General features: G+C 50.3%; 3 protein-coding genes across 7 annotated transcripts in view; 1 reads left to right on the forward strand and 2 right to left on the reverse strand.

Moving 5' to 3' along the window:
• MARS1 (methionyl-tRNA synthetase 1) overlaps nucleotides 1-7,519 on the forward strand; it is a 20,793-nt gene extending 13,274 nt beyond the window's left edge. The window contains exons 12-22 of one of the 5 annotated variants that reach the window (XM_002720913.6): nucleotides 827-997; nucleotides 1,144-1,239; nucleotides 1,373-1,490; nucleotides 2,364-2,577; nucleotides 5,675-5,806; nucleotides 5,911-6,015; nucleotides 6,102-6,288; nucleotides 6,798-6,869; nucleotides 7,007-7,030; nucleotides 7,122-7,214; nucleotides 7,299-7,519. In XM_002720913.6, coding sequence (XP_002720959.1) covers nucleotides 827-997; nucleotides 1,144-1,239; nucleotides 1,373-1,490; nucleotides 2,364-2,577; nucleotides 5,675-5,806; nucleotides 5,911-6,015; nucleotides 6,102-6,288; nucleotides 6,798-6,869; nucleotides 7,007-7,030; nucleotides 7,122-7,214; nucleotides 7,299-7,445 — 1,359 coding nt within the window. In that variant the 3' untranslated portion in view covers nucleotides 7,446-7,519. Of the gene's footprint in view, nucleotides 1-826; nucleotides 998-1,143; nucleotides 1,240-1,372; nucleotides 1,491-1,907; nucleotides 2,196-2,363; nucleotides 2,578-5,674; nucleotides 5,807-5,910; nucleotides 6,016-6,101; nucleotides 6,289-6,797; nucleotides 6,870-7,006; nucleotides 7,031-7,121; nucleotides 7,215-7,298 lie in introns of those variants that run through there. The other 4 variants (XR_016216823.1, XM_002720914.6, XR_016216822.1 and 1 more) reach the window with 4 other exon arrangements.
• Nucleotides 7,451-11,275, reverse strand: DDIT3 (DNA damage inducible transcript 3). Its single transcript, XM_017350485.4, has 4 exons — nucleotides 11,176-11,275; nucleotides 8,844-8,891; nucleotides 8,100-8,256; nucleotides 7,451-8,015 (listed from the first exon to the last, which is right to left on the reverse strand). The coding sequence occupies exons 3-4, from the start codon at nucleotides 8,235-8,237 to the stop codon at nucleotides 7,647-7,649; spliced, it is 507 nt and encodes a 168-aa protein (XP_017205974.3). The 5' UTR covers nucleotides 8,238-8,256; nucleotides 8,844-8,891; nucleotides 11,176-11,275; the 3' UTR covers nucleotides 7,451-7,646.
• Nucleotides 7,451-11,275, reverse strand: LOC149123495 (DDIT3 upstream open reading frame protein). Its single transcript, XM_089308593.1, has 4 exons — nucleotides 11,176-11,275; nucleotides 8,844-8,891; nucleotides 8,100-8,256; nucleotides 7,451-8,015 (listed from the first exon to the last, which is right to left on the reverse strand). The coding sequence occupies exons 1-2, from the start codon at nucleotides 11,236-11,238 to the stop codon at nucleotides 8,850-8,852; spliced, it is 105 nt and encodes a 34-aa protein (XP_089164719.1). The 5' UTR covers nucleotides 11,239-11,275; the 3' UTR covers nucleotides 7,451-8,015; nucleotides 8,100-8,256; nucleotides 8,844-8,849.
• Nucleotides 11,276-11,310: the final 35 nt, after the last annotated feature.

Genomic DNA, 11,310 nt, shown 5'->3' on the forward strand with positions numbered 1-11,310 from the left:
AGGCAGAGGCAGAGAGAGAGAGAGGTCTTCCATCTGCTGGTTCACTCCCCAAGTGGCTGCAATGGCTGGAGCTGGCCCAATCCAAAGCCAGGAGCCAGGAGCTTCTTCCGGGTCTCCCACGTGGGTGCAGGGGCCCAAGCACTTGGACCATCTTCCACTGCTTTCCCAGGCCACAGCAGAGAGCTGGATCGGAAGTGGAGCAGTTGGGACTTGAACTGGTGCCCGTATGGATTGCTGGCATTGCAGGCTGTGGATTTACTTGCTGCGCCACAGTGCTGGCCCCAAAAAGCTTGCTTTTAAAATTTCAGATAGAAATCTATGGTAGAACAAGTAACAGTTCTCATAATTAAGCACTAATACATATTTTCCTTCAAAATTTTTTTCAGGCTCTATATTAATTTGCCTATTTTTACTTTAAAAATAGGATTATATCACATTATTGTTTTGTAGTTGGCTTTATTTAATTGATAATGTATTTTGGAGGTCTTTTCTTGTCAGCATACATAATTTTTTTATGTAGCATACTCATTCTTTTAATGGCATTCTGAATGTTTCCTGGTATTGAGTGTAGAGATCTGAACCATGGGAATTTGTTTCAGGTTTTTGCTGTCATAATCTGCATTTCTTTCTATATGAATATTGACACTCGGGTGTAATTATTTCTGAATAAACTGAAAGAGGTGGAGTTGCTATGTCAAAGACATGAGTCTTCTAATTCTGATTACTTGTTGCCACACTGTGCTCCAAAAAGGCTGTGTGTGTTCCTCCTTATGCTAGCCATGTGTGAGGCTGGCCTAAATCAGGCTGTTTCTCTTTGTTGTGTCAGCTGGAAGAGCGACTGGAGGAGTGGCTGGGGAAGACGTTGCCTGGTAGTGACTGGACACCCAATGCCCGGTTTATCATTCGCTCTTGGCTTCGGGATGGCCTAAAGCCACGCTGCATAACCCGAGACCTCAAATGGGGCACCCCTGTTCCCTTAGAAGGTTTTGAGGACAAGGTAAAAACTCTATCATTTATTTGTATCTCATTGTTCATCTGTGGGGTTGAGACCCTGGGCTAGCTGAATAGACCACTGATTATGTCTTGTTTTGGTCTGGGAGTTTGATTGATCACTGTAGTGCTGCTTTCCTCTTGACCCTCCAGGTATTTTATGTCTGGTTTGATGCCACTATTGGCTACCTGTCCATCACAGCCAACTACACAGACCAGTGGGAGAGATGGTGGAAGAACCCAGAGCAAGTGAGCAGTTCTTGGTTAACCTGTCCGTGGGTGGGATGTGTGTGTGTTAGGAGAGTGTTAGGGTTGATATCTGGTCTTTCCTGGGTCTTTGAAGGCAGCCACAGAGATCTCTCTCCTGACTCTGTCCCCCTAGGTGGACCTGTATCAGTTCATGGCCAAAGACAATGTTCCCTTCCATGGCTTAGTCTTTCCTTGTTCAGCTCTAGGAGCTGAGGACAACTACACCTTGGTCAAACACCTCATCGCTACAGGTAGGTCCCCTGGAAGACTGCAGATGGTGTGTTCCCAGGGATTGAGGGCAGTCCTTAGAAGATGATCTTGGAGAGGTGTAGGTCTTGAGTTAGGAATTGACATGAAATAGGAAGTATTTAAAAACAGGAGTAAACAGTCTAGAGAAAGGAAACAAGAAACTAAAGAAAACCAAAGTCTAAAGCCGGGATAGGGAGTCCTTTTTTTCTTCAAGCAATATATATATATATATTTTTTTTTTATTTGAAAGTACTAGTTACAGAGAGAAAGGAAGAGACAGAGATCTTTCGTTTGCTGGTTCAGCCCCCCAGATGGCTGCAACAGCTGGGGCTGGGCCAGGCCGAAGCCAGGAGCTGCTTCTGGGTCTCCCACGTGGGTAGCAGAGTCCCATTTAGGCCATCTTCTGCTGCTTTTCCCAGGCATCTTAGCAGGGAGCTGGATTGGAGGTAGAGCAGCTGGGACACAAACCAGCACCCGTATGTTATGCCAGCATTAAGTACTTGCTACGCCACAACGCCGGCCTCAGTGGGGAACCCTTTTTGTGCCAAGGGACACCTGGATATTTATAACATCATTCGTGAACTAAACAAAATGATCAACTTAAAAATTAGCCTGCAATTGATTTACTGAATTTCAAGTCCTGCCTACCAAATGATATGGCTCGCAGACTGGATGTTTCTCACCCCTGGGCGAAGACTTTGCAGTAGGTACAGGCAAAGAGGGAGTAGGGGCCAGAATAGATGGGGACTGCCGTGTTCTGTGCAGGCCAGCTACTCAAGGGGGAGTGTTGGTGGATCCCACAGTGGAGGGGTTAACAGGTCAGAGGGGAGAAGCATGTGATTGGAGCAGATGGTTCTCATTCTTTCTCTGTCCAGAGTACCTGAACTACGAGGATGGGAAATTCTCTAAGAGCCGGGGTGTGGGAGTGTTTGGGGACATGGCCCAGGACACAGGGATCCCTGCTGACATCTGGCGCTTCTATCTGCTGTACATTCGACCTGAGGGCCAGGACAGTGCTTTCTCCTGGACAGACATGCTGCTTAAGAATAACTCTGAGCTGCTTAACAACCTGGGCAACTTCATCAACAGGTGGGCCTTGGTGAGGGGCCGATCTTCCCTCAGCAGCTGAGAACGTGGACAGAACTAGTAAGCAAGCTGTGAGGGCTGGGAAGTGTAGTGGGGAAAGTTGATCCGTTGGGACCCACTTCTAGCATATAGTAGGCTGTGTACACTCGATGGAACAGTTAACTGTAGAGATGTGACTTAGCAAAGTTGCTCACAAAGTGGTTTTTTTTTTTTTTTAATAGAGATTTATTTGAAAGATAGAGTGTCAGAGAGGGAAAGAGATAGAGATTTTCCATTTGCTGGTTCAGTTCCCAGGTGGCTGCAATAGCCAGGTCTGGACCAGTCCACATCCAGGAGCCAGGAACTCCACCTGGGTCTTCTATTTGGATGGCAGGGCTCAAGTACTTGAGCCGTCTTCTGCTGTTTTCCCATACCAATAGTAGGGAGCTGATTAGAAGCACAGTTGTGGGGCTGGTGCTGGAACATAGCGGGTAAAGCCACTGCCTATGGTGCTGGCATCCCAGGTTCCGGCTGCTCCTCTTCCAGTGCAGCTCTCTTCTATGGCTGGGGAAAGCACTGAAGGATGGGCCCAAGTCCTTGGACCCCTGCCCAATGAGGGAGACCTGAAGAAGTTCCTGGCTCCTGGCTTCAGATCAGTCCAGCTCCAGCTGATGTGGTCATTTGGAGAGTGAATCAGTGGATGGAAGACCTTTCTCTGTCTCTCCCTCTCTCTCTAACTTGTCTCTCAAATAAATATGGGGCTGGTGCTGTGGCTGAGCAGGTAAAGCCGCCGCCTGCAACGCCAGCGTCCCATATGGTCCTGGTTTGAGACCTGGCTGCTACGCTTCCAATCCAGCTCTCTGCTATGGCCTGGGAAAGCAGTAGAAGGTGGCCAAGTGCTTGGGCCCCTACACCTGTGTGGGAGACCCCGAAGAAGCTCCTGGCTTTGGATCAGCTCAGCTCCAGTCATTATGGCCATTTGGGGAGTGAACCAGCAGATGGAAGATCTTTCTCTCTGCCTCTGCCTCTCTGTAACTCTGCCTTTCAAATAAATCTTAAAAAAAAAAAAAAAAAAAAAAAAAAGGCAGCACAGTAGCTTGGTCTTGAACTGGCACTCTGAGATGGGATGCTGGTGTTGCAAGCAGCCAAGCAGCAGCTTAACTTCTATGCCACGTTCGAGCCCCACAAAGTGGGTTTTTGCAGATTCTCTTTCTTTTTTTTTCTTTTTCTTTTTTTTTTTTTTTTGACAGGCAGAGTGGACAGTGAGAGAGAGAGACAGAGAGAAAGGTCTCCCTTTTCTGTTGTTTCACCCTCCAATGGCCACCGCGCTGATCCGAAGGCAGGAGCCAGGTGCTTCTCCTGGTCTCCCATGGGGTGCAGGGCCCAAGCACCTGGGCCATCCTCCACTGCACTCCCTGGCCACAGCAGAGAGCTGGCCTTGAAGAGGGGCAGCCGGGACAGAATCCGGTGCCCCGACCGGGACTAGAACCCGGTGTGCTGGCGCCGCAGGCGGAGGATTAGCCTATTGAACCATGGCGCCGGCCTCTTTCTTTCTTTTTTAAAGATTTATTTGAAAGGCAGAATTAGAGGAAAAGATGGTGAGAGAGAGCTTACATCCTTTGGTTCTCTTTCCAAATGGCTGCAACAGCCAGGGCTACGCCAGGCCAAAGCCAGGAGCCAGGAGCCAGGAGCTTTATCTGGGTCTCCCACATAGGTGCAGGGGACCAAGTACTTGGGCCATCCCCCACTGCTTTCCCAGGCATATTAGCAGGGAGCTGGATCAGAAATGGAGCAGCCAGGACTCCAAACAGCCCCGACATGGGATGCTGGTGCCATAGGCTGCAGCTTAACTCACTGTGCCACAGCAGTGGCCCTGCAAATTGTTTTCTTTCCTAGCAGAAAAGTTCACCTGCAGATGACTGAAAAGTCTGGTTGATGAAAGACGTTATTTTGGAGTGGGGACAGAGATTTTCTTGGTTTAGGCTCACATTGTATTACTGGTCCCTATCTCAGCTGTTCTGCATCTTAAGAAAATACCTTCCATGGCTTAGGATTCTTCAGTTCCATTCTCTGAGCCCAGGGCCTTTAGCTCAGTCCTGCCACCTACTCATTCAGGTCTGGTCATCAGCCACATCTAACAGGTAGTCCTCACTAAGCTACCACTAGTCTTATTTTTTTAAGATTTATTTTATTTATTTGAAAGACAATTACAAAGAGAGGTAGAGCCAGAGAGAGAGGTCTTCCCTTTGCTGGTTCACTCCCCAAATGACTACATCGGCCAGAGCTGAGCTGATCCGAAGCCAGGAGCTTCTTCCGGGTCTCCCACGTGGGTGCTTGGCTATCTTCTACTGCTTTCCCAGGCCATAGCAGAGAGCTGGATTGGAAGTGGAGCAGCTAGGACTCAAACTGGCGTCCATATGGGATGCCGGTGCTACAGGCTGGGGCATTAAACTGCTGTGCCACAGCACTGGCCCCACAGAAGTCTTTTAAATTTATTGACATATATTTGAGAGACAGACCAATACCTTCCATCCACTGGTTCACTCCTCGAATTCCTCCAATAACCATGAATGGACCAGACTGAAGCCAGGAGCCAGGGACTCCATTTGGGGCTCCTGTCAGTGGCAGAGACCCAAGCACTGGAGTCATCATCTTCTGCTTCCCAGGGTGTGCATCAGCACTCTCCTGAGTGATGCCAGCATCCCCAAGTGGCATCTTTACCACTGTGCCGAATGCCTTCCATTTGTTTGATGGCAATCAATATATATATTGTAATCTGGCCATTCTGAGTATTGACTTCTTAAAACCGGGAGAAGCACCTGGCTCCTGGCTTTGGATCAGTGTGGTGCGCCAGCTGCAACGCAGCGGCCATTGGAGGGTGAACCAATGGAAAAAGGAAGACCTTTCTCTCTCTCTCACTGTCCACTCCGTCAAAAAAAAAAAAAAAAAAAGTGTCTTTATCAGGCTTTTTTCTGTCCTTAGGGCGCGGCAGATTAAAACGTTACTTTGTTAGGCTTTGCTTCTAGCTGGAGGGAAGTGTCAGTTCTGAACAGGAATCCTGAGAAGGACGTTCCAGAGACTGGACAGTAACTCCCCTCTCTTCTGCCCTGCCCCCATCAAGAGCCGGGATGTTTGTGTCTAAGTTCTTTGGGGGCTGTGTGCCTGAGATGGTGCTTACGTCAGATGACCGCCGCTTGTTGGCTCACGTTACCCTGGAGCTCCAGCACTATCATCAGTTGCTGGAGAAGGCACGGTGAGTGTGACACCTTGGTGTCTCAGTGGTGTGCGGGCATCTTGAGAGCACCATCCTGGCCCCTGCGCTCTCATATGCCTTGGTCTGCCCTCTCTCTCCCTCAGGATCCGCGACGCCTTACGCAGCATCCTCACCATTTCTCGACATGGCAACCAATACATTCAGGTCAACGAGCCCTGGAAGCGGATAAAAGGCGACGAGGCTGACAGGTAGGGGCAGGGGCAGGCACAGGAATAAAGTGGCTGATGGGCTCTGTCTTCCTGGTGACCTTGACCTAATACCTCTTCTTCCCCAGGCAGCGGGCAGGCACAGTGACAGGCATGGCAGTGAATGTAGCTGCCTTGCTGTCTGTCATGCTCCAGCCTTACATGCCGACGGTTAGTGCCAGCATCCAGGCCCAGCTGCAGCTCCCGCCTCCAGCCTGCAGTGTCCTGCCAACAAACTTCCTGTGTACCTTACCAGCAGGACACCAGATTGGCACAGTACGTCTTAAAATTCATACTTATATAGCCTTTGGGGTGGGTTCAGGGGGAGACCTAACATCTCTTCAGCTTTACTGTGGGCATGAGACTTTTTTTTTTTTAAGAATAATTTTTAATTTAAAGAGTTACAGAGAAAGGTAGAACTGGAGAGGGGAAAGGAGAGGTCTTCCATTCCGCTGGTTTACTCGGGCATGGGACTCTTAATAGCTTTGAATCATCTGTATACCTGATGGCTCCTTATGCTGGGACCAATACCTGGCATATAAAACCATTTTGCATTTGATTAAAGAAGGCCATGTGTCCCTTGATCTCCATGATGCTAGCAGGCAGCTGTTTCTTCTTTTGGGCTAAGATGATAAAATAAGTACATCACTAAACTTTTGTCTAAGCTAAAACATGAGGGTACTTCAAAATGTTTGATCAGAGATGTGGTTTGGAAGGCCTTTTTGTGGGAGTCTGCCTAGTGGTTTACACCTAACAGTAAATGATCTGGAATTCCTTTTTCGCAGGTCAGTCCCCTGTTTCAAAAATTGGAAAATGACCAGATTGAAAGTTTGAGGCAGCGCTTTGGAGGGGGCCAGGTGAGAAAGCTGGACTGTGCCCTCCCCCGGCAACAGCCCGTCACTGCCTTAGTTTTCCTAAAACAGTTCTCATACATCACATTTCCATCTTTGGGTCCTGCTGCTTCCTCACCTGTAGTTTTTCTTTCCTGTCTTAGCTAGAAGAGTCCTTGGAGTTAAAGGTAATCACTTTCCCTCCTGTTCTGTCAAACTGGAGAACAGGGAGGGGGCAGTGTTTTGGTTGCTGGTGGTAACTCTGTTGTTGTTCTGCAGGCAAAAGCATCCCCCAAGCCAGCAGCCGAGGAGACTCGTAAGACAGCTGGGCCACAGGAGATACAAACGCTGCTGGAGGAAGTGACAAAACAGGTATAAAGGTTAAGCGCTGTGGGAGCCCGGAACAAAATAGGTCCATGCCTGCTCTCACACTCTCCACGCGGCCTCCTCTCCTAGGGCAACCTTGTCCGAGAACTGAAAGCACAGAAGGCAGACAAGAACCAGGTTGCTGCCGAGGTGACTAAGCTCTTGGATCTGAAGAAACAGCTGGCTCTGGCGGAAGGGAAACCCCTGGAAACACCCAAAGGCAAGAAGAAAAAGTGAAAAGCTTGGCTCACACACAGTCACTTTTAATGATAACGGGCAGTAATAAATAAATGTACAATCCCTATATACAAGCCGAGACCTCTTCCTTTGTCTCTCCCAAGCTGTCCCCCTACGGAATTTGTGTAGTTGAGGGTCACATCATTGGCACAGGTGGGCAGGTGCTCGTGGCCCACGTAGGAGCGTGACTGTCCCAGGTGTTCATGCTTGGTGTAGGTTCACCATCCTGTCGATCAGCGCGCGGCGAGTGGCCTCCACTTCCCTGGTCAGGCGCTCGATTTCCTGCTTGAGCCGCTCGTTCTCTTCAGCGAGCTGTGCCACTCTGCGCTCGTTCTCTTGTTCCTTCTCCTTCATGCGCTGCTTCCCAGCCCGGGCTGCGCACTGGCCACTCTGTTTCCGTTTCCTGGTTCTTCCTCGGTCTTCTTCCTCTTCCTCCTGAGCCAGGGAGCTCTGACTAGACTCTGGCGAGCGAGGGCTCAGGGAGGTGCTGGTGGCTTCTGCTGGCCCTGGCTCCTCAGCCAGCCAGGCCAGAGAGGCAGGGTCGAGAGTGGTGAAGGTTTTTGGCTCTTCCTTCAAGGAAATGGGAAAAGGTAGGATGGTAGGGAAGGGAAAAGTAACATCCCCCCACTATACTTTCAGGCCTCCTATACTCACCTCTTCGTTTCCAGGGGGTGAGACATAGGTACCCCCATTTTCATCTGAGGACAGGACCTCCTGCAAGTCCTCATACCAGGCTTCCAGCTCCCAGCTGGACACTGTCCCGAAGGAGAAAGGCAACGACTCGGCTGCCATCTCTGCCGTCGGCTCAGTTCTGGAAAAGGACATGCTCAGATAGCGCGGCGTGAACTGTCACACTAGCGGATGGAGGATCTCCCTCCCCCTGTCACACTGCCTTTCCAGTGAAAGAAGACGAATAGTTGCACATAGCCCGCTGTCTGCACTACAGGCTGGCAAACTGGTCTGTTTTTGTATAGTGTTATTGAAACACAGCCATACTTACTCCTTGTCATTTAGGACTACTTTTTCATGCTATAACAGCAAAGATGAACGAGTAGTTGTGACAGGAACTATATGATCCTAAGCATCTAAAACATATGATTTGGCTCTTTAAAAAAATCTGCCAGCCCCTCCTCTATACTCCTTCCCTTTCTGACCAAGACTCAAAGACTTGGGGCTGACTGAGTTTGCGTTCATTTAGGACATGTTCTAAGAATGGCAACTTGGTCACTGTGTTAGAGGCAGGTCTGCCCAGATGTGGGCGGACAACAAAAGCCTGCTCAGCTCTAAACCCTTATCTCCCCCCTTCTCTAGGTCTTTTAATAATTTCTTAAGGTCCCAGCAAAGGGAGCCTAAACAGCATACAGGACACTGTGTTGGCCAAGGGTGGGTTAAGCTTACCTGCTTTCAGGTGTGGTGATGTATGAAGATACACTTCCTCCTGGAACACTGTGGGGAACAAACACAAATGTTAGCCATTGGGGGATGGGAGAGAGCGGTGCTTGCTATTTATTTCCAGCTTCTTAGTGGTCCTCCTTGACTTCTTATCTTGGGGGACACGGACAGTTAAAGATCATTTCCAAGGACAGAAGTGAGAGCCAGTCTCCCTTTATTTTTAGTTCCTGACGTTTGTAATTCTGATTACATAACAGTGAAGTCCTGGCCAACTCAGCTTTCTCTAAATTCAAGGCAGGCCTCAAACTTGCCAGGGTAAGGACTCCGCTACATGGAAGGGATTTTTCTAACTCTATTCCCACACTGACATCCTTCAAATGCACATTTCCAGTCTGGACCTCCCCTGGGGCCACCAACTTTGCTATCTCCTGCCTCCTTGCTGTTTCCTTTTGGATGTCTGATAACATCTGGACTCTGTGCAAAAAAACCAAAAGCCCCAGCCAATTTTCTCATTAAAAAAAAAAAAAAAAAAACCCTGGGGTTATGCATTCTAGTGTAGCCATTGCCTACAATGCCAACATCCCATATGGATGCTGGTTCGATTCTGGGCTGCTCCATTTCCAATCCAGCTCCCTGCTCAGAGGATGGCCTAAGTGTTTGGGCCCCTGCACCCACAGGGCGGGGGGAATGTGGATGAAACTTCTGTCTCCTGGCTTCAGCCTGGTGAACCAGCGGATGAAAGATTTGTCTCTCCCTTTCTTATAACTGAGATAAATCAATCTTAAAAAAATCAAAATACTTCTCACTGATTCCATTGTTTCCATTATGGATCAGTGTACCATCTCTCCCCTGGGTTATCACAGGAGTCCCCGATGGCAGAAGGTTTCCACCTCAAAAGTCAACTGACAATACAGCAGCCAGAATGTCCTCTTCCAAACCATCCAGTGACCTGCTACTGCAGGCGTACTAAAAGGCTAACCTCCTCAAAATGGCTTACAAGGCCTAAAGCACCCTTTCCTTTCCTGCCCCCGAGTTTTCACGGTCCACTCCCTCTTGCTTTAGTCTGGCCCACTGGCCTTGTCTCTAAAGAAACCAAGATGCTGCCATCTCAAGGCTTTGCTCTGGCTGCGCCTCCTGCAAAGCTCTTCCTTCCATGTTGCTATCTGTAGGGTCCACTGCCTTGCTTCCTTACCGGTCTTTTCATTTAAATACCACCTCAGAGAATTCCTGCCCTTGCCCTCGATGTAAAACTGCACCCCCGCACCCTGAACACTCTGTTACTTTCCCTGCTCAAGTTTTCTCCACTGCACTCGCATTTGTTTATTCCTTCCACTGAAACAGAAGCTGAGAGCAGAGATTTGTTCATGGATATACCCCGGGCCTCAAACGACCTGGCACACAGTAGGTGCTCATTATCTATCCCGTGTGACTGGATAAGCCCTCAAGCCCGGAGGCTGCGCGCTGCCCATCCTTGGGGACTGGAGACGCAACATCGCCCTGAGTGTTTCTCTGCAGAGCTGTCCTCCCTGGGGAAGCCTCCCTCGCCTTCCAGTGTGTGGGAAGCAACTTTCATCAGCAGAGGAGCCTCAGGCCAGAGGGCTGCAGAGCCAAACGGGGGCCGGCCTGATGCAATGCTTACAGTCAGCTGGAAGGCACGACGCAAGGAAGATGGAGGCACCAATCCCAGGAGGAGGGCGATACACTGGGGAGACCCCAAGTGGCCTCCCTCACTTAAGACATGCAGGCTGCTCTCTTCTGCGGGAGGCCCAGGGACCACTAGGGAATGGGAAAATCCACCTCTGTTCCCTGTTCCATCTGTACCCCTGTCCCCAAAGGTTCTACCTACAGCTACTGCACTGGCCATGCTGGCGCCGCAGGCATTGCAGCGGAGGCAGGCCTGGGGGTGGGGCAGGGGGAATGCCGTTGGTGGCAAAGCGGCGGACACGGCCCGAGCCACGGCCATCCAGCTTTCTCGGGGCGGGGGTGTGTCCTGTCCCGCCTCCCACTGGACAGGCCTAACAAGGTGGCCTGAAGTCGGCCACGGAAAAGAATGAATTTCTCGAGGTCAGCCAGGGTCCCTGGGCCCCGAAGCGCAGAGCAGAGCTCACGCTCCGGGGAGGGGTGGGGCCCCGCTGTCGTACGGAGAAGGAAGGGCCTGTAAGCAGCACTCCGGAATCAAGGACTGTCCCCATCCCTCCCGGAGGGTCCCTAGCTTCATCGCGGGGTCGGGGGGGGGGGGATGGGGCCACAGCCCGAAGAGCGACGCCCCAACTTTGAGGAGACGACCGGCGTCCGCATAGACAGGAGAGTAAAAGGTAGATGAGGAGTCAGTACTCGCCTCTCTCCTCAGGTTCCGGCTCTGATTCTGGCTCTGTCGCTGCCACCGGCTCATCTTCAACATGATAAGTTCTGTGTCTCAGACTCAGGCTCCTGACCTCGAGAGCGCAAGAGCGCAGATCTTTTACCAGGGGGT

Source organism: Oryctolagus cuniculus, chromosome 11, assembly GCF_051225735.1.
Source record: "Oryctolagus cuniculus isolate XC-2025 breed Fujian yellow rabbit chromosome 11, ASM5122573v1, whole genome shotgun sequence".
NCBI lineage: Eukaryota > Metazoa > Chordata > Mammalia > Lagomorpha > Leporidae > Oryctolagus > Oryctolagus cuniculus.